We start from the raw sequence: 22,246 nt of genomic DNA, 5'->3' as shown, positions 1-22,246 counted from the left end.
TAGGGCCTGTTCTTAGTGATGATCTTGTCCCATATACCTGTGTTTAAATGCAGCTTCACGGACTGCTGAGGCTTCTCATATGCACATGTCTAGGACTCAGACTCACTCTACAGTGGAGAAACTTGGTTAAATTGACGGTTCCCATTATGGCTTTAAGTTTTGCGTAACTTGGGTTTTATTGGAATATAATCTGGGTTCAACTGGTGTTTCAGGTGGAATTAAAGTAAGAGAAATGTAACCAAATAGCAGAAAGACACCGTGTTCCTCTGTGGTTAAGGGTTCCTTGCCTTTGCTCTACATTTTGCATACAAGCCTAGCTACCAAACCTAAAGCCTTTCAGACTCTGGAGACCCACCGTAATTCTGATGGCAACCTTAGCAACGAACGCTATCGCCTGAAGCTCTTTATTCTGTCAGGTTTCACTCACAGTAAGGTGTGCTCTGCCTCACTCTGCCACAGTCCATCCGAGTTCATCCAAATTGCACTCGACTACCCTCCCACAAAGCCAAAACATTATAAACAAAATATTTAGCCATCCTTTCTGCTCTGCTCACTGCCTCCTGCTTAGGGCCATCTGGCCCTCAGCTCTCAGATCACCAACACGACCCAGACATCCGACTTGTGACAGTGTTTAGAAAAAGGATCCACATGTCAGCAGGTTTCAGCTGACAGATACTGTCATCCACACCAGCCCCTCTCAGTGCCCTGCCTGGAGAAACTGAATATCATAGATTTCTGAGGCCAAAGTGATTTCAGTCCCATTTAGATAATCTGGCACGTTCTTTAGAGCTTTTGTGATATTTGTGACATAATTTGAGTTTATTGATACTGTTTTCCTGGAACTCTTTTTCCCCAGAGTCAGAGTATACTTCTCAGTGGTCCCCAAATAAGGTTTGCCTGTTTCTGATTCAATCTGCTAGTCTAAAAAGCTTTGCTCTTATTCTGATTAAATTTTATTAGTTGATCTAACTTAATTGACTGATTGCTAAATTAAAGTACAGCCTTACATGTTTTTAAATATTATTGCTAACAGATGTAGCATAACAGAACTTCCAGGACCATAATCGCTTAGGAATGTTACGTTACTATATACTTATGTAACATAAGGTCTGTCTTCATATATATATGAAGCAATGTTGCATACCATGGAGTGTAACCAAAGTTGGCAGTAAGACATGTTCAATAAAAATACCTGCCAAATGAATATAAATATAGAAGAAATAAATGTAATATTGGTCTAAGGGACAAACCTGTCCAGCGAATATCCCACACACCCCGATGATCACAAGGATGTTGAAGACCGCGGAGCCCACGATGGTACCGACCCCAAGATCGCCTTTTGTGATGAAAACGCCTGACAGGGGAAAAGGTATTTCCGTGTTAATGTCACAGAAAACAACAATAGTCTATTTACAGTTCGTTATTATATATTTTGATAAGATACCAAGTTTTTGTTGCAGGGGATGCATGCGATTCGGTTGCGCTGCGCTGGTGATTAGACTTACACTTACAGTGATTATTGTTTGCATTACGGTCTCAGAAAGAAGAGCCCATGTCCCCCTAATAGGAACAGACAGTATGGTCTCTCATATGCCCCATGCCGTTTTAATTATCATCATTTGCTCACCTCCCCTAACATAATGTTTAGCCACATAAATGGGTGAACAGTGATGAATGTGCTGACATCTACTGGTCTCTTGTGGAAATGTGCAAAAGTAATTGAAAAAAAAAGCCAAATAATTAGAATTAAATCGTTTAGTAACACGGTAGCTTTCAAACTGTATATATAGCCAAAATAATAAGTATGATAAAATAATCGGAAGGAAAACTCGGCAAGTTAAATTACAAATTCGGACATATTAATCATTTTCCACAACAAAATCTCCAAACTCCAAATCACATTCCCTGATCACGAAAGGGAAATCACGATTGTGCCTTCTGCTGCTGTGTTTTGCGAGTGCTATGGCATGTACAGCGTCGGCTGTCCTTGCATCTTTCCTGATCATTTTCGCATGCCAGAAATGTTTAGTCATAGTTGAACTGGAGGAGCGCATTAGTACTTTACTGGAGATGAAGCATATTGAGGGATTTATAGATACGCCGCAATCGCAGCGCACAGCCAGCTTACTTCTCGCTATAGGTCCATCCATCTATTTTCCAACCCGCTTATCCTACTGGGTTGCGGGATGTCCGCAGCCTATCCCGGAAGCAATGGGCACGAGGCAGGGGGTCTAAATATCCTTCGGGATTAATAAAGCGTCTGTGTGTCCGTCTGTTCGTCCGGCTGAATGGGAGGGGATCATTAATGCTATCCCAAAACATGGCAATAAGTTTGTCAGCCTGACTAATGAAAGCACTGCCCAGGCCTCAGCCTTGCAATCTTAAATCGAAGGCTGTTTATTCTCCCACCTTTAGGTCTACAACAGCCATATAGAAACAGTCTAGAAAGAATATAGTATTTTTGTCACGCCCGATCCTCCTGTGTGCCACGCCCCTCTTAACGCCCCTCGTGTGGAATTCCGATTGTTACCAGCTATTGCGTGTTATTTCCGTCGAGTCCTGTGTATTTCATTACGTTTCCTGTCATTGACGTCCTCACCGTATTGTGCTTCGCTTTGTTGTTTCTCCCCCGAATAAACACCTAGTTCCTGATTCTCCGGGCCATGCTCACATTACGGCGTGACAATATATTACTAGACAAGACTTAAACGTAAATGTTCTACTAAGGGCTCATGTGCTGATAACTTAATATCAATCCCACTGATAAGATTAAATGAGCCACAACATAAACCCAACATAAAATTTTCATTACTGAACGTTTGCTTTCTGGTAAACAAATCACATCTTGTCAACGACAGGGTGCTTGACACCGTTGTGGACCAGTTCTTATTAACAAACTTGGCTCAGATCCACAGACACTATTCCCCTTGCTGAAGCCTCACTTGATGGGTTTAGTTCCATACAGAAACCACGTGGCTCCGAGGGGGGAGGCAGCCAGGCAGCTATTTTTAACTCATTATTAAAAATTGAACCCAAAATCATAAAAGATTTCACATTTGAAGCAACATTACTTCACCTGGTGTCTCAACCGAATATCTTCATTCCTACAGTACACATACCTCTTGGACCATACACATCGATCCTAACTGAATTTGTGGAACTTCTCACTGACCTAAAATTATAATACTTGGAGATATCAATATACATGTATACATAGAGACTGATGCCTTCAGCAGAAGTGTCCTGTCTCTCATAGACTCTGTTGGATGTTATCAACATGTAACAGGACCAACGCATGTGCGCAGTCATACAATAGAGTCTCTCTCTACACACTGCCATTAGGTAACATAATGAGAAAACATAATGTTAGAGTGACTATGTTTTGCTTTGCACAAAGTGGACACTGGGGGGCAGGATGCAGCAAGAGAGGCATCAAAGCATCACAAATATTAAAACTGAAAGTATTCTGAGGGTCGAAAGCAAATGTCATCATGAAAGAAAGTGAAATCCCAGACATTTTAGGCTTTTTTATATCCGATAGGTTCAGGAAAAACTGGATGTACGGTCACCCTAGCTAATTATCACCGCTATGCTGATGACACCCAAAAATACATTTCAGCCATGTCTAATGACACCTCTCTATTGTCACTTTAGCCAATGGCTTAATAAAGTTAAGACTTGGATGAATAAAAATGTTTTGTCACTCAATGCAAAGAAAACTAAGGCTCTGTTGTTTGGAGACAAATCCATCGATAAGTCTGCTGTAATCTTGCTTTGAGGGGGTGAATTTTTCGTCAGCAGCTCAGCTCGTAACTTAGCTGTCTCCTTTCGTTCAAATTGCGTGTGGATGCAGTATCAAAGGCAAGCTTCCTACAGCTATGTAACACTGCCATACTACAATGTTTTATCACTATTCAAGACACTGAGAATCTAATACATGCTTTTGTATAAAGTAAGTTGGACCACTGTAAGGGTGTACTATCTTGGAGCACACATCACACATTAAACACCTTGCAGTGTATTCAAAATGCCGCAGCTCGAATTGTCACCAGCAGAAAGTTTGAACACATAACCCCCTACTCTTTGTTCCCTGCACTGGCTTCCCGTTAGGATCAAGGCTGACTTCAAAAGTTCTCCTACTTACATATAAGGCACCTAAAGGTTTAGCACCTACCTACCTAAACAGTTCTAATTCAAGCTTACAAGCTGCATGGTACACTGAGATCACAGAATGTAGGCTTCCTTGATATTCCACATAAATAATATAAATATATAAATAATTATAATGGTACGGCAGTGCTTAATTGTAAACTCTGAGCTCCTGGAGCTCATAAAGAGCACAGAGACCTACTGAGACCAATATTATATGAGGCACACTTACTTTGAATGACGTCATGCAGAAATCTGTCTTCAACATCATTAAGGTGCTATTAATTACCTAAACACATGATCATGCAATATTTTTTATCGACATCAAATTGTGAGAAAGACTGACCCTCTTGGATGAGTTGAATGGTGCAGAAGGTAACCTCATCTGTTTCGGTGGCCAAAAAATGGATTTTTCTGAACATGCGTGGTGTGGTTTTTCCAGATAAGTGAAATATACTGATTTAGGCTGAATTTAAATGTAAAAAAAATCATGCTAGTTCACTTTGTATTTATTCCAGTGTTTAACTCAAATAAATTTTAAAGTTTAATTATATTGAGTAGCGTGTGAGGCACCTCAGCTGTGCTCCGGGACAAATTAAGCAATAAGCACTGCGGTAAAGCCTTCTGCTACAGGGAGCCTATATTGTGGAACAATTTGCCGGCTCATTTTCTGGATGCCGAATCGGTCTTTAAGTCTCAGCTGAAGCCCTCCTACTTCAATTTAGCTTACCCGCTGGGTTATGTGGACACATGACACACTAACACATTGTAAATATGGCTGCTGCTGCTGCTGCATATGTCTCTTTGGTCTACTGTGCTTGTCCTTCCCATATGACCAGATGGTGCCCAGGGTGGGCCTGGTTCAGTCCCATGGAAGTGTGACATTGTGGATGTGACCTACGAACTGTGGCTTTGTGAATGCAGCCGTCAGTGTGCCACCCTATACAGGCCGGCATGGAGAACTGACTCATTGATGGACTTTGGATTTGCCCTTGATCACAGTCTACACCCTGCTTTTAGCAAGCAAGTCCATTCTTTGTCTGTAATGTTAGCATGCAGAGGGAGGTCGGGCAGCCAGTTCATGTTGGAGCCCCAGAGGTTTTCTTCTCCCTGCTTGAGAGTTTTTGGTTCATCTCCTCTGTTATAACCTGGCCTTTCTTTCTTTCTTTCTTGCTTTCTTTCTTTCTCTTCCATCTTCCCTCTTTTTGAATTATTCTGTATAGTTGTCGTATACTGTAGGACTGTATTACAACAAACTCCTGTAAAAGCTATTTGGGGTGACTCTATACATAAAAATGTATTGAATTGGAATACCCTAAAGTGAGTTACTGTACAGAGTTATTTCCAAATGAAGACCAAATAATTGTTACCGTAGCACCTCGTAAATTAAGAGAGAGGGATAAAAAAAGTAAAAAAAAAAAAAGAGAGAGGGAGCAGGGGTCCTATTGACAAATCAGAAGAGAGTAGCAGTGTGTGGCATTATACTGACCTATCAGAGAGTTAAGAGAGAGGGAGCAGGGGCCCTATTGACAAATCAGAAGAGAGTAGCAGTGTGTGGCATTATACTGACCTATCAGAGAGGTGAAGAGCTCTGGGGCTGAGCTGCCAGCTGCCATGAATGTGGCTCCTGCCACATCTTCACTGAGGTGCAGGTTCTGGAGGGATGGAACAGGTTAACACACATTGGCACAGCAGACTGGACAGCAGCAAAGCTAATGAAGAAAGAATGACATGGCCAAGGATATCAGGTATTAGCACATCAGGGTAATGGCAGACATCCCACCTCAGGCATAGTGATTTCCAGGGAGGGTGGGGGGAGACGTGCTGGCTAGACTTGGGTGGTGTCACCGTGCCATATACTGCGTTATTTTCATTTGAATTTACCTGCCTATCCCTGTTTGGAAAATTATATTGGAGTAGTGTGGCTTTTTAAAATACTGTCAAAATACCATACATGAGCAGTACCCAGGTACAAACGAGATCTGTTCCCTAAATCTGTGTTTAAGTTGAACTTGAGGTAAGTGGGAAAAAATAATGCACAACATCATAATTGTCACGCCCAGCTCGTACGATCCTCATGTGTGCCACGCCCTCCTGATTATCCACGTGTGCTTCCCTGATCGTGCCCAGCTGTGTCTAGTTATTTTGATCAGTCCTGTCTATTTCAGTCCGTGTCTTACCCCAGTTCCTCGTCTGTCATTGATGTTAGTTGGCGTCTGGTGTTTTCCTGGTCCCAGTCTGTCGATTAAACCCTAGTTTTGCCCGTATTCCGCCTGTCCGCCTGCTTTTTGCCTGTATGCCTGCCCGAGCGATTCCCTGCTCACAAGCAACCGCGGCGATACACAACAATAATAATACAGTTATAATAAATGAAATTACTTATAGTACTGTACTGTATCTTGAGTCAATGAACTGCTGAAGCCATGCAATGACTTCATGAGAGTCACAAAGTAGTGAGCGTGTTCGTTATTATTTAACTGAAGTTTATACTGTAACAGGCTTTATGGCAGTCCATGCGTAAGTATGAGTTCTTCGTAAGTTATATGTTCTTAACCTGGGGACTGCCTTTACTGCAGTACAATGTCTGGACAATATGACGATATAAAAATGACTGATTTCTCGGACATTGTGCATTGTTCCTGGGTGTCAGTCAATTTGCGGGAGACTCCCGGAACTTCAGGAAGAGGTGGGACGTCTGAAATGGGGGCTAGATGTGCAGAGAAAGCCTAAACACACATTTGGTGTGGGGGGGAGTCAGAAGTATATAGGCTAAAACAGCTGGGGACTCTTTGGTGCACATGTACCTAATTGATATACGGTGGGAACCCCAACAAAGAAGAAAAGGACAGAAGGTTACGGTAATATTTTTCCTCCAAAGTTGCACCGAGCTGTTGACTGCATACTGATGCCGGTGCCCCCTGCAGTGCACTGATGGCATGGCAGCCAGCCAGGGCCAGATTTATACCACACTGACATGGGTTTCAACTAAAAAACAGGACTCCGTTTATCATTTAAGCAGGACAAAGTTAATGAGGCTCTGCTTTAAAATAGCTTTGCTATTTGAGATTTCTAGGGGGCAGCTTTGATCTGGATTTCCCAGCCCTCCCCAAATGCCTGCAGAAATATTCCGCTGGGAAAACCTTTAAGCTAATTAAATATAAAAGTAATGTTTTGTTTATTTATGCCCTATCTGTTAGGTATATATATAAAAAAACACGAATGTGTGGCACAGCATAAAAATGGGCACATTGTATTCAATCTTCAGAATGTACAATGCAGAAATGAATGAGAATCAAAAGAAATGGTTTCCAGATAATGACATTAAAGGTTGCTTGCTAAGTGCTTACCTCTGAAATCTTTTCCAGGGATGGGACAAAGTAGTCATCACAGACAATCGCAAGAGCATAGAACATGTAAATTGCCTGAGACGTGAGAAACATATATACATTAACACAGACATGAACACTGAAAAAAAGCATTAGTAGAAGAATGAAAGCAGGACTTCCAACTCAAATGTCAATGGGTCAGAACCTGTTGGGTCCTTTCTGATACGCTGGGAGAAACCTTAAATGCACATTACATAAGCAGGTTTTGAATCATTTAAACAGAAAGGTATAATGCCATTGCAGGAGACTCTGGGGAGTTTTATGTACAGAAAAATGTTCTGAGGGCAGAATGAACAATGATTGGTTCAGTGAGAAAAACAATCAAATTGCAGGGGAGGTGGGTCCAAGGACTACAGGAGGTGGGGCCAACCAATCAGATCTCTTGGTTCTGCCTCAACTTATTTGGACCCACAACCTCTACAATTTGATTGTTTTCTCTCTGAACCACTCATTGTTCCTTCTGCCCTCAGAACATTTTTTTGTAAAGAAAAACTCTCATGAGCTCACAGAAGCCTACAAAATAGGGACAACATATAAATAAAAAAACAAAATCGACAATATAACATTAATATAAAATAAGGATGGAGAAGTTATTAACTGAATAAGGTTTTTCATTAACAAACCTGCATAACTTATAACAATATATAAAAAAAAATAGTAGAAAGCAAATCTAGCTAACGCTAGTATTGAAGTATGTAGTAGTGATCTGTGGTGAGGTACTGTGACAGGCAGCTATTGTGACGCAGGGCAGAGGTACTCACACACAGCACGTGGAGGAGCACCGCCCCACGTCTCCTCTGCTCCTTCGTGAAGATGTCCGCCGGGAACTCATGGATAGCTGGGGAGAAGCACAAACCTTCATCAGCGACAAGAACCTGCAGACCCTCTTCAACCCTAAGGATCTACCTCCTCACCTTTCGACTCATCCTCAGAATGATGTTGGTTCTTAATCCCTTCTCTTCTTACAGGTTGTCCCTGAGTTACGGACACTTTTAATGTACGAATGGACTGCCATAAAGTGTATTATATATAAATTTGGGTTAAATACAATGGGTCATAATAACAAGCGCATGTACTACTTTGTGATGCTTCTGAAAACATTCTTTAGTGATTCGGTGGCTCGATGTACAGTACAGTATTGTATGTAGTTACTGTATTATTGTTGTAACAATAATTATTGTTTTTCCAACTTACCTACAAATTCGATTTAAACACAGACATAGGGAACGGAACTCATTCATAAGCTGGGGCCTGTCTATACATCAGTGATTGTGTGCATGAAATACTTCTGATTGTATTTGAAAATTAAAATCAGTGGGTCTGAATAAAAAAAAAAAACATCATTCTTGAAGATGCAAGAATTTAGCAAGAATTTGCTAGACGTATGAGCCTTATGGAACAACTTTTGAATGCCTGGTGAGTTTCTCTCATACACCCCCCATTTGTCCCCATTTTTTTACAGCATTGAGATTCTCATCATATTGAGTCCAGTTTGGGACAGAAGGGTGAAAAGGAAGGACGGGACCCTGGAAAGGTAGGTGGATATGGTGGACAGGTGACATCAGGCCATTACGTGACGTCAGGCCTGAGTTGGGAAGAAATCCAATATTATTATCAGAGCTTCACGTCCTCCTCCATGTCAGCATCTGAGTCTGAGATCTGATAAGGTGTATAATAATATAGCCCTGCATAAAGGCCAGGAGATGGACTACAGAGACAGGATTCCACCGAGCCGATGTGTGCAGAAGATGGTACTTTTGGTGGTCAGAAAAGCTCCAAGACAAACACATATGGCAATATACACGTCTGTTCTCTGAGGCGGCAAAGACAAACATAAATATCCCCTATTCCGATACCTTACAGATACACAGTAAACAGGGAGAAATTGCTCAGTATAATATTGGTCCCGATAAATGAGCAGCAGCCAACAGTGAGCCAGGCGTCCACCGTGATATAGCCTCCTCTGTCTGAATGTGAAGAACACACCAGCCGCTGTAGTAGTAATTTGTTATTTCTGTGTTCAAGTCATCCATCTAGATGTAGCGGCAACTCGCGTTTATGCAGGCAAATATGAACCTTATTTTCAGCTGGCTTGTTTCACAGCGTGATGCAAGAAAGACAAAAGTAATAAAAAGGGATGATGACTGTAGCTCCGCGTGTCCTCTGGGTCTTTCGCGGGGCTTTAAATAGATCAGGCTATGATGCAATTTACACGCTGGATCGCAACAGCCAGGTGGGACAAGAATAAAAATAAACCCAGAGCCAAAATAATAATTAAGCTGGAACGAGCAAATTTAACTGAAAATGCTGCTTATTCCCCAATGTGCAGGATACGTATCTAGAAGAATAAGAGAAATTCCTTTTTCTTCACTCCATGATTATAGGTAGAAGGTCATCTGAGGGCTTGGTGTGTGCCGAGATGTGAGAGGATCCACTAGTATCTAGTCAGCTAGCCAGTAATGGTGTTGCTAGTTGGGGATTGTGAGAGCACAGGGAGGGCACGCGTTCCCAGGGGCAGCTCGCGTAAGGCTATACTCGCTGAGTGACCCTGTACATATTTTGGAGTTTGTTCACATATGTTTGCTGGAGAGAGTATGGGATCTGACATATTCCCTTTTAACTGCAACCCAAGCAAGAACATCAATAGTAACATTTTAGTGTACAGGAACATATTGCTCACTTAGTTAGTCAGTCTTAGTCAATGGAGTGGTTTTCTGTCCAGTAATCTGTCTAATATTATATATTAGTCAGCGGACTGAATCCAACCAAGGAACACCTGAGAGTAGCATCTATCTTCATTGCTATCTACTGTATGTTTATGTTAAGGGTACCCCTTCAAACACCCAATAGAATACGTCTTTGGAACCCCCCCCCCCCCACACACACACACACCCATAGAAATTTTATCCAGCCTGTAAGAGTAGATTCACCACAGAAAAATGGGGCTTGACTAAAGGTTCTGACAAGTTGCCTCAGCCTGACACAGCAGTTGCTATGGAGACCCTCTCCCTGGGAGAGCCATTGGCCCCAAGGACGTTGACGGGCATCAGGAAGAAGCCAATTACAGTTTCCCTGGTACTGAGGAGGCGGGAGGAGAATTCACACACAAGATAACAATGTAAAAAAAAAAGCCTTAGAGACATGAATTATGAAATGTGAAGGAAAAATGGGAGGAATTATTAAAGGAGTAGCTTGATTCTCAAAATAGATTTTTCTTGTCTTCAACGTCAGACAACTGTGGCGCTGGCGTCAAACTGATTTTCATTTTGAACATGGCCTCCTTTTTTGTACCACAGTGAGAGGCTTTTATGATTCACTGGGGGCGACTGTGGAGGAGGGGGGGTCTGCTGACTGAAATGACCAGCCGGCACTGTCTCCAGGAACCCCAGGACCAGAGCTGGGACTGCGAAAGGGAACCTCATTCAGCAGCCTAATACAATTACAAGTAATCAAAGTACCACAGTCACATAAAACTGCTGGGGGTTTATATTAGTAACTGATTGTCCTGGGTGAACTGGTCTGTGATGCGCTGGGAGTGTCGAGGCATTCTGGAAGCTCGTGATTTCCTTTAGGCGTCGGCACACATTTTGGTTCCCCAGGGCTTTCTCAGTCTGTCAGTCAGTCTGTCTGTCCGCCATGCCAACAATACTGTACCAGGGATCTGCCTTGGCATTTTGTATTAAATGGCAAAAAGGCAGGATATAGATTAACCTTTTGATATCTTAAAGGTTACCTGGCATCATCTAAGGGTTTGTTGCATGGACTAAGGCTGCAAAAAAAAAAAAAAAAAAAAAAAATCACAGCCTAGTCTATGTGTTTTTTATTTGTTCATTGTTTTGGCATTTAGCAAATGCAGTAATTTTAAGGAGGGATCGCCAGGGCAGGGTGAATATTGCATAGTGTTGCCAAAACACAGTTATCATTGCACAAACCGGTAATCACAAAAAAGGGGAGAAAAAAAATAGCAAAAAGCTGATTAATGGAGGGAAAAAAGACAACACACTACAAAGAAAGGTCTACAAAGAAGCTTGCTAGCGTCAGAATAAAAAACAGGGGAGAGAAAGCTGCTGTGTACACTGACACACAGACCTTCCCTGGAATACTCTTACCAAGGCTGGGGGGGGGGTTCTGTCACAAAGCAACCTAGGCGGTAACTAACGAGCTTCAAACGAGCGGCGTGATTCAGTCACATATAAACTTAAGTAGATCCCCTACCCTCGGCGGCCTGTGATCTTGGATCAAAGCTCGGCTCGGCGAGAGAGAGCTCCTGGCATCATGGGATGCGCTCGTCTGCCTCGGGCCGACCTGAGACCCGTGCCGCGGAGGATAAGTGGGGTCGGTGTCGAAAGGGTGCAGACCCATAACTGTAGCACGAAGTTAACGCATCTCCCTGTCCGCCTCCCCCATATGCAGCAGCCAGGCAGAGCAGCACGCACACACAGCTCCATTGCACATCCTCGGTAACTGACAAGTCGTTATATTGACGCTCAGAGGATACAGAGACGAGAGTAGTAGACATATTATACAAGGAAGGAGCAGCATGGTGGTGCAGTGGTTAGCACTGTTCCTCATCCCACTGGGGTCTGGGTTCGAGTCGCCACCAAGGGTCCGTGTGTGTGGAGCATGTTCTCCCTGTGTTGTTGTGGAATTTTCTCTGGGTACTCTGGTTTCCACTCCCCCCAGTCCAAAAACAAGCTGAGGCTAATATGGGTTACCAAACTGCCTATAGCTATGCCTGCGTGAGTGAATGGTGAGTGAGTGAGTGAATGGTGAGTGTGCCCTGCAATGGGCTGGTACCCCATCCAGGGTTCTTCCCTGCCTTGTGCCCTTAGCCCCAGACCCCAACCCCCCTGCCATGATTCTGAATAGGACAAGAAAATGGATGGATTGCACTAGGAAAACCCTTTATCTGGGTTTAAGTTCAATGACAGCAAGCATCATTACTATCCTTGTGTATCAAATCTAGGAAGATCCCCAGTTACTCATAAAGCTTTTGTGCCAAATATCTCAAAGCTACACTTGATTCTCAGGTCAGACCTGTTAGCATCAGCTTTTTCCCCAAGTAACAACCTACATCTTTCTTTCCCTTTAACATAGTAGTTCTATCAGAACAGAGAAACAGATCCTTTGGTGAGGCCTACAGGGGACTTCTACTTTCTCGTGGACCCCCAGTACCCCCCTCATATCCAATGATGCTGATAGGCTGTAACGGTGCATACAACGGTGGAGGGGCACCCTCACAGGAACAGCAATAAAATATGGCAGAGGAAAGAGCAATATATCCACACGTGGTTGGTGGAGGGTTAACCAAGTGTGTTACGCACTGGTTAGAGTCACGAATTTCTCTGGGAAGCTGCGGGTTCAAATCGCTCAATGGATTTTCACCTTTCACTTCAATTACTCCATTACAAACCCAGCTACATGTACTACGAAAACCATATGGAGCTTCAAGAAACGAAGTTATTAATAACCGTATTCATAACTCAACCTAAAAATGTAGGCGAAAGAAAAATGACATAGACGAGAGGTCGAAATATGCCGACGTGTGCCAAAAGGCCATCAAATTTCAGAGGTGAGTTTCTGTCAGACGCTGTCAAATGAGCTGAAGCAACTTGACGAGACTGTACTCTCTCATACCGTCCAAACTGTTTGGTTTAGCCGGCACAGGATGTTGCTGCACTCTTCCATTTTAACGGCACAAAATGCATAGTTTATACGACTATGAATTATTACTCTTTGCCTGATAGAGATGGAATTACTATCATTCATTATTTGCTCTCTTGTCGGTGACATAATTTTCTCCACTCTGTGTTTGGTAAAAATCTGTGACGACCTTGTCCGTGATTCGATATGACGTTTCAAATTTCCCCCTTGGGATAAACTTTCTCAAGATAAGTATTCTGGGACTGTGTAGCCAGACCACATTTCCTTACTGTTCGTCTCATAATATGAAAATAAATGCTGCACAAACGAATCAACTCCGCTAATGGATTTCCCACTTTGCCAAGCCATATAAATGACCCACTAAAAAAAACACACACACATCATCTCACCATCGCTACTGTATTTCTGGAAGTTTGGACACAACGTTAATAAGGCTGGCAGCTTCTTGCTCCTTCATCACATTATGTTCTCTCAGCCCTTGTTCTTTGAAAGCTTGAAATACAGACTTCCCTTGGTTTAAAAAATTTAGCATTTGGTTGCCTAGCAACACAGGCCTCAAAGGGACTTGGCTGTGAGTGCCAGGCAGCTGTCTGCGTCCTTTTAAGGAATGGGGAGAAAGAAAGAGAGACCAAGAGCGAGGGAAGACGGGAAAGGGAGAAATCCCATTGTTTGATTGCTCTTGTATGTATATTAAATATAATAACAGGTGATAGCAAGTACAAGGCAGGAAATGAACCTTGTATGTCCAATCCAATAACTAACTAAATTAATTCCACAATGAATGCCTTAGTTTTCTGAGGCCTCTGTGCTACTCTGATTTAATTATTAATTTTAGAATAATAAAACTAATAATAAAAACAACAGGAATCCAGCAGCTAATGTATCCTGAATGCCTAATAACCCTGTTTCACTGGAAGTAAGTCCGAATGAGACTCAGCAGTGGCTGTCCCACTCTCAGTGTTTCAGTGGATTATTTACTTTGCAGACGTGGGTCACTAGGCTTTGTGGAAGGCTAATGCTGAGGGGATGAAGAGGAGCTGATTTTTTTGCTTGTTTTCGGTGGATGTGGCTTCCTCCGGGCCCCTCATGAAATCGCAGTCACCCCTAAAGGAGACAATCCTGGTTGATTTAATCCCTCACCGTAGTAACTCCAGCCATGACTGCTGATGATGTAGCTTCTGTACTTTAGATGGGAGATACTCCTCATCTTAAAGATTGTATGTCATTTTCACACATACTGTGTTCACTTAATATTTTGCTATTTACATTCATTTAGTAGATGCTTTTTTCCAGGGTCAGCCAACCCGTGGAGCAATTGGGGTTAAGGGCCTGCTGGGATTTGAACCGACGACCTTCTGATCGCAGGCAGTCCTAACCCGCACAGCCAGATGTCGCCCCCACAGCTGTGTTTGTCTGTTGTTGCAACCCAAAGTCTAGCATTAGCTTATTCTGACACTTGCGTGTGTGAGCCAGGAGGGAGCAAGGGACAACTTAACAGCTTCTGATGCCAAGATCAGCTCTGACCTCTGAAGGGGGATTTTCCAGAGATCCATGAAGAGTCTTCATGTATCAGCCATGGCACTAAAGCTGTCACACTGGACATTCCTCAGCTCCTTGAGAGTGTGCTTTTCATCACGTATCCATGCTTTGTTCCACTAAACCTTTCCATATACATGTCAAATCACTACTGCTATGAAACCTTTCAGTCACATAAGAAATACTGATGAATTCCTCACCTAGAGCCTACAGGGTAAGAAATTCCACCCAAATCATCACTTCTCTTTCAATTAAAAGTTTTCAGCCCTTAAAATCATAACATACATCTTGAGCTTTAAGGGTAACGATAAACTTGCAACTCTGAAACCTAACATTTCAAAGCTATACATGACATGCACCAGATAAAGCCATTTTTTGAGAGTTATATTTAACTTTGCTATTTCTGTTGGGATAACAAAACAGACATAAAAAACAGGTGAAGGGGAGCAGGGGAATGATATAAACAGCCTCCAGCGCTGTGTCTTTTCTAAATGTTTAAATTGTCATAAAATTAGATAGCAGTCATCCAAACAACCAGCTTCGGTTACACCAGAATCATTACCCTCAAATCACCAGCATCTCAAAAACAGTTGCATATTGGGGACCAAATTCTTGAATTCTTACCTTGGCGGAGCTGCCGTAATCGTACAGTTCACACGTTAAGAAAACAACGCAAGCAAAGAAAACCATGCAAGCTAAATGAACCCTCCCTACCATCACATAAGCAGACACAGGCCCCTCAGATTGCATTAATAGTGAAACAGCAACTTTGAGTACCAGACATGATAATCAAACCGAAAGCAAAAATCTTTCATAAATAAGTGCGACCACATTCTTTGGTGAACTGGAGACCAGTTCCTAATTACTGCGGTCATATGTTCAGTGGTGTGAGACCTCGCGGCCTGTAGTTCTCACACAAATGCAGATGCACATTAAAATAACACAGACACACACACAGACACACACACACGTTTGTATTCTTACCTTTGTGGGGACCATCCATTAATTTCTACTGGGAAAAACCCTAATCCCAACAATGATGATCTTAACCCTTACCCAGCCCTAACCTTAACCATAAGTAGCCAAACAAAATACAAGACTTTTGGCATTTTTAGTTTTTTGATTGCAGTCACAGATTTTGATAAAATTGAGTTTCTCCTTATAGAGTGTGAAAATATAGTGGCGGGGGTTCGGGGCTACTAATGTCGAAACCAATCCCGTGCCTTTGTACAATATACATAGAATCCAGGTTCAGTTTGCAGAAAATAAATCCTTTCCATTCTTCCTTCACTCTTTAACACAAGTGTCAGTCGTTTATTTCTGGTCCCTTAAGGAACTATCAGGTGAGATGTGCATGGACATACCACAGGCCTTGCTCTTCAGTCACCCCTGACTACTGACCCATGTTTATCCTTGAACAGCCTACAGCTACTTCCCAGACTGGGCCTTCTGACAGACTTCAGATAATTGACCTAAAAGCATGGCATTGGGTAGCGCTGAATCAAGGATGGATTTTGTGTTTCTTTAGGCTTTCATCTATATCTTGCTCTCCCTTCTCTTCACTTCCCACTGGGTAATTAGGTCTTCTGTGAACTGGCAGCTATTGTACGATGCAAAGGATCTAGGTTCTCAGCCCTGCTGGCTATTAGAAGATCAATCAGCTGAAGGTTTGTAAAGAGTTTTTTTTTCGCACCAATGATTTTTTGAAGCACCACATTTCACAAAACATACTGTAATTGCACCACGGTGTTTCTGGGGAAAACAATTGTAGAGCTCATTAACATTTACATTTAATTTGATTAGGTGATGTTCCCACCCACAACAACACACTGGACTACTGCAACAACAATGAAGCAGAAAAACTATATTGCTGCTGCCAGAGATAGGGAAGACTAGCCGTTAAGAGCGAATGGATGTTAAATCTGAATCTACTGATGGACCATGTCTAGCCTAGTCAGCTGATGAGGACTCATCATGCAGTTTATCTGCTACTTAGAAGCGCATCTGGCTTGGTGGATCTGGCTTCCTCCAGGACCACGAAGGGGTTAACAGAGAGCAGTCCAGGAGATATGTTAGATCTTTAGGCCATTGCTTTCTTAAGTCATTTGTTTTGGGGATATAATTCAGCAGAAGTTCTGAAAAGAAGTCACCTCTGGCCAATTTTACATGTAATTTTACATATTCTTGTATTTCTCAGTAAAAGGGTAAAAAGTTGAGTTAAAACGCCTAGAATAGTAGTGACTGGACTGCTGGGATAGATGCTGTATCAGTGGGTAGGTGGTTTATGAAAACATATGGATAGACTGACATAGCAACTGATAAACTCAACCTCTGATGTAGGACCTGGAAATATGTTGGATGAAGGAGCTCCAGGAGGAGAAAATAAGACATTAGAGTGTAGTTGGTTGGATTTATTGGAGACTACCTGCTCTTGGCTGGTCGGAGGTCTGGTTCTCCTCTCTCTCCTGCATCAGCCTGCGTGTGGACCAGTCCAAAGTGTTTTCCTCATTAAGAACAGACCCGGGGGACTTTGTGTCTGTAAACAGATAAAAGCGAGTCACATTTTTTGTTCATTGAATACAAAAGCATTTGTTATCATTAAGTACTGCAGACTTTAGCCTCAACTCCCCTACTAACCATGCTCAGGTTCCATTTTCTGTCCATTTTGTAATTTAATCTCCATGCTATATAGCTCTGCTAATTCTCCAGTTAAGTAACTAAATAATGTTTTATGATCCCATGTGATTACTCAGAGCCTCTGAGAGAATCTCTGGGAGATCCTGATCGCCCATTTCCTGCAAAATTTAACTGGTCTTCCTTGGTGTTTTTAACCTTCATTTTAAGACCACGAACATCAGTCCGTTTCTCTTCCAACCCATGTAAATCGCCATCTCATTAACCGCAGATGTTTCCACTTCTCATTCTAAGGTAGTAGTTTTCCTGCTGAAGTCTGTGTGTAGTAGATTGTCTGTCCTTGTAAACTTGCCTGTTCAACACCCCCCAAAATACACCACATTGTGGAAAAGCCTTCACATTTTGCACTGCATAGAAGTTGCTCGTCCATTGGCAGGTCTTTTAAAAACATCAGTCAGTCTGCACTATATGGCTGCAGTGATAAATAAACCACAGCTGTGTATTTTTTGCAGCTTTCGTTAGGTGTTGAAGCTGCCTGGTTTTGCTGAGCTCACTGTTATATCGGATTCAGAATCCAAGTGTCAGCGCATTCCCAATTAGAAGACCTTAATGAGTTATGCAGAGAACTTCTCCCCCACGTTCCTCCGATGCTGTTGCCTGATGGTCCATTTCATCCATTGTCCCACTACTTGCAGAACTCCTGCTTCATAAAAAACCTCACACCTTACTTGTGGATATAGATAAGGAAGTTATACTCACAGTGCACTGACATAGCTGTCTGTATAGGCCAGGGGTGGCCAATCTTATCTGCAAAGGGCCAGTGTGTGTGCGGGTTTTCGCTGCAACTCCCTAATTAGATTGCTAATTAGAGGACTGATTGTTTGAAGAATCCTCACACCTGGGTTTGAACAGCTGGGTTACCCCAAAAATCTGCACACACACCGGAACTTTGCGGATAAGGTTAGCCACCCCTGGTATAGACACTCTCTCAGTCTCGTGTGCCATTAAACCACGATTCTGCTTCCCGAGGTGCCAATTTCTCTTATCGGGGCATTTTTATATACTAAATAAGTTGCTTTTATTGTGCGACCTATAAACATTGTATTCTGAAGTACCACCAGGGAATTATTTAAAATTTTTCCAGTACTGTGTTCATTTTAGGGATGTGGATGCTTTCTGGAATAGTACAAAAGAAAATAAACCTGGTAAATCACTTTCGGCTATACAAAAAAAAACGTGTGATGCAAATTAAAATTGTGTTAACCTATTGAGTGATTCATTGATCTTGTGTTTTTCTGTGCCGTCTTAATTTAGTTTGAATCGTTAGCGCTCTTTATTAGCCTATCTGTCTGAAACAGCAGCACTATTTTCACATCCTTCCTGTGCTCTGAGGATGCCAGCAAGACTCCCACTGCAGAGCAGCATCAGCACACTCTCACCAGGGCTATAATTAGCATTACTGGTTCTCTATTTTCTCACAAGTGCCTTATCTTATACTAAAGGCCAGTATATTTTCCTTTTTCCCATTTTTTTCCATTGCATAACTATATAAGGACAAACTTAGATGTTCAGCAGTCGATGGAAAAATAAACCAAAAAGCAATACAAAGCAAGATAAGGCCACCAACTGACATGGAATGAGATAACGATGAACAAAATAAGGTGTTTTCTTAAGCTCATTAAACGATAATACGATTCCAGAGGGATCTGCTACTTACAGATTTCTCCACGATGGAAAATACCATGCACCTTTTCTCTTAAGCAAATTTTTCCTTTATGCAACATGAACCTCAAAAATAAATTGAATTTTATTGGAAACCGCACCAAATCAGTCCTCAGATAGTGTCATTACCTCAACAAATGGCCATTAACTACAAACCAATCAATCAATTAAAAAAAGAATCCCAAGAAGTCAAAAATGGCCTAGCACATTCTTTATATCTTGAATGGTCTCCATGGAAACCTGGCCCAAGCAAATCATGGGAAAGGGGAATTTTTGTCCCAGCTGAATGGGGATAGGCCAAGGAGGAAAAACCAGCCCTTCATTTGCATCGTAAACTAATCAGATCCAAAAATAGCTTCAACGGGCTGACAGCCGGCTCATTAGCATGTTCGTGCAGGGATCCTTTTTTTAAATGAGTGCTTCATTAATAGGACGCTGTAAGACCTGGGTGATGCGAATGGTGAAAAGTATTCATCCATGGACTGCTTAATGGCACAAATGTCACACTGCATCCAGGTGTCTTATTCTCATTGACAGGATAAAGATGGAAATATTTTTAGGTGAGAAAACTATTAATACTTGTACCAATGTATTCCTGAGAATAATCATCCCTCACCTCTGCTGGTACTCGTCACTTTATAATTATCGTACAACCCTTTTATGCTGCTGTATTATTTGTTAAAAGGATCGTATGACAAAGCACTCTTGACTTGACTGCTATCAAGATGACCTGATCATGAACGCTACCTGGAAGGAAAGATGGGACAACAGAAAATGAGATGAAGCAGTTACTCATGGGAGTCATACTTACACAAAAATGTTCTGAGGGCAGAACGAAAAATTATAACGTCTTGATCCCACTTCCTCTACAGTCTGATTGGTTTTCTCTCTGAACCAATCGCTTTTTGTTCTGTGCTCAGGACATTTGTGTAGGTAAAACTCCCACGAGTGAAGCACTTAGATGAAAGAGATTGAGGAAAACTACAGCACTGAGCAGATGCTGTAGTTAGATTTACTGGAACTCATTCCAGTAAATCTAACTGCAACGCTAGGGAGCAGTTTTTGGTCAACAGGCAATTTTTCACTAAACTACCAGGGACGTGTTGAGTCAGCATCATGAATACCTTCCCTCCATGACAGCAGATGGAGCAGTTATTAATTTTGTTCAGGGTATATCTGATTTTGTTGGTGTTTTGCACTGATCTGGCTGTAAAAGCATAAACTCGCAATCTGTTTATGATGAAACATTCCGAACCTATGTGGACTGTATCATGTCCCGATAGCAGCCAACCACACTGCTATATCAAAAAACCTTCTGAAATACACAGACACGCAAGTACAAGAGTGAATCGCAAACACACAACACTTACAAATATTACTAACACACCCTCAGAGTCATACATCTGCACCCAACACAATGCTAATGCATAAACTTGAAAAGGGTTTAGCATCACACATAGATAAATGTACATGCCACCGCCCTGCCCTCTGCCCTGGGGCTCAGAACTCTAGGTGGACTCCCCCCCCCCCATACTACAGATCCATTTATCAGGCAGCAAGGCAGACAGGGTGAGTCTGGGGCGTCTCATGGTGGCTTGAGGCCGCCAGTCTAAGTGCTACAGCATCAACAAGCTCATTCAAGTTCCAGTTGCTCTGTTGCGACAAGCGTGTGACTTTGCGATTTTGCGTGGGCTCTAATTACCTACTGGTTCAAGAGCAATAATATCAACAAAGCCAAAATAAGCCATCAGGGATTGGCTGAGTCATCACTGAGTATGAATGAGATCCCAAGCGTAACTCCAATCTCATTTTCACATCTTTTCTGTCCAATATCAACAGAATTTATGCCGACCATAATAAGGCCAACTTCATCATATTTCATATATATATATATATATATATATATATATACACATTTTCCAAACCACTTATCCTACTGGCTCGCAGGGGGACCAGAGCCTATCCCAGAAGCAATGGGCACAAGGCAGGGAACAACCCAGAATGGAGGGCCAGCCCATTGCAGGGCACACTCACACACCATTCACTCACACGCACTCACTCCTACGGGCAAGTCCAATTAGCCTCAGTATGTTTTTGGACTGTGGAGGGAAACCAGAGTACCCAGGGAAACCCCACGACGACATGGGGAGAACATGCAAACTCCACACACATGTGACCAAGGCGGTGACTCGAACCCGGGTCCCAGAGGTGTGAGGCAGCAGTGCTAACCACTGCACCATGCATCAAATCACTGCATTGGTCGTAACCACAATGCAAAAATTCCAAACAAGTAGTATGTCATCATTAATCGAAATGTCATGATATGTTACGAAACAAAATCACTAAAACAAAATTATTATAATTCCTAACTTCTGACTCTGTGTTCCATTTTTCCCTTCAGTGATCAGCAGGAAACTAGGAGTCATTAAAAAACAGTTGAAATGTTATCAAAACCCAGATGACTTTCTTGTGTCCCAAAGGGTCCAATTAAACAGCACCGCAGCAGAACTCAACTCCAAAGTGTCGTGAGGGGAAGCAGAAAGTGAAAACACAGCCTGCATGTGCCTGTTAATATGACATCCAAGGGATTTTATTCAGAAAGTGTAATGTGCTCCTCATTTTTGAGGTTTTATGTTCATTGCAGGTCATGGCTAGAGATTGTCAATAATGAAATACTCAATATCTCTTCGTGATTAAATAACTACATTCTTTCTGGTTTAAAAATAGTATTATACATGATCATGCTCATGGAGGTCTTAGAGGTGCATTAATAAAGCAACTGTTTTTTTTTTTAGGAAGCAGACAAATCAAATGTGTTTTGGTGCAAATACTCCACAAAATACAGCAGATATAATCTTATTATAGGCCTAAAGAAAAAAGCTCTACTTTTCATTATCAGTCTTCACCATCCCTATGGTGTACAGTGATTTTATCTATTTTAGACACATATTAAGCAGTAGAACAAAACCGATCTGGCATGTTGGTCATAATTCCAAAATGCATGTACTTATAAATTACACAGCTATACATCACAAGCATGTCAAGCACTGCATACTAAAAGACATACTTAGAATAAGCTATAAATAAATATAACAAACTAAAAACAACAATAAGGCTGGTTTGATTTCCAGGCTGGTTTCCAGGGTTGAAGGTCT

The 22,246-nt window shown here is 42.1% G+C and overlaps 1 protein-coding gene across 2 annotated transcripts in view; it reads right to left on the bottom strand.

The window, feature by feature from the left end:
* Nucleotides 1-22,246, bottom strand: part of slc24a6a (solute carrier family 24 member 6a) — a 67,969-nt gene that overhangs the window by 22,140 nt on the left and 23,583 nt on the right. For both annotated transcript variants that reach the window (XM_049029698.1, XM_049029697.1), the window contains exons 2-6: nucleotides 17,161-17,271; nucleotides 8,297-8,373; nucleotides 7,497-7,571; nucleotides 5,720-5,804; nucleotides 1,251-1,354 (exon numbers count right to left, since the gene is read on the bottom strand). In XM_049029698.1, coding sequence (XP_048885655.1) covers nucleotides 1,251-1,354; nucleotides 5,720-5,804; nucleotides 7,497-7,571; nucleotides 8,297-8,373; nucleotides 17,161-17,271 — 452 coding nt within the window. The remainder of the gene's footprint in view (nucleotides 1-1,250; nucleotides 1,355-5,719; nucleotides 5,805-7,496; nucleotides 7,572-8,296; nucleotides 8,374-17,160; nucleotides 17,272-22,246) is intronic.

Source organism: Brienomyrus brachyistius, chromosome 10 (genome assembly GCF_023856365.1).
Source record: "Brienomyrus brachyistius isolate T26 chromosome 10, BBRACH_0.4, whole genome shotgun sequence".
NCBI classification, from domain to species: Eukaryota; Metazoa; Chordata; class Actinopteri; order Osteoglossiformes; family Mormyridae; genus Brienomyrus; species Brienomyrus brachyistius.
Note: the sequence above shows the minus strand (reverse complement) of the source record. Positions and strands in the feature narration are given on the sequence as shown.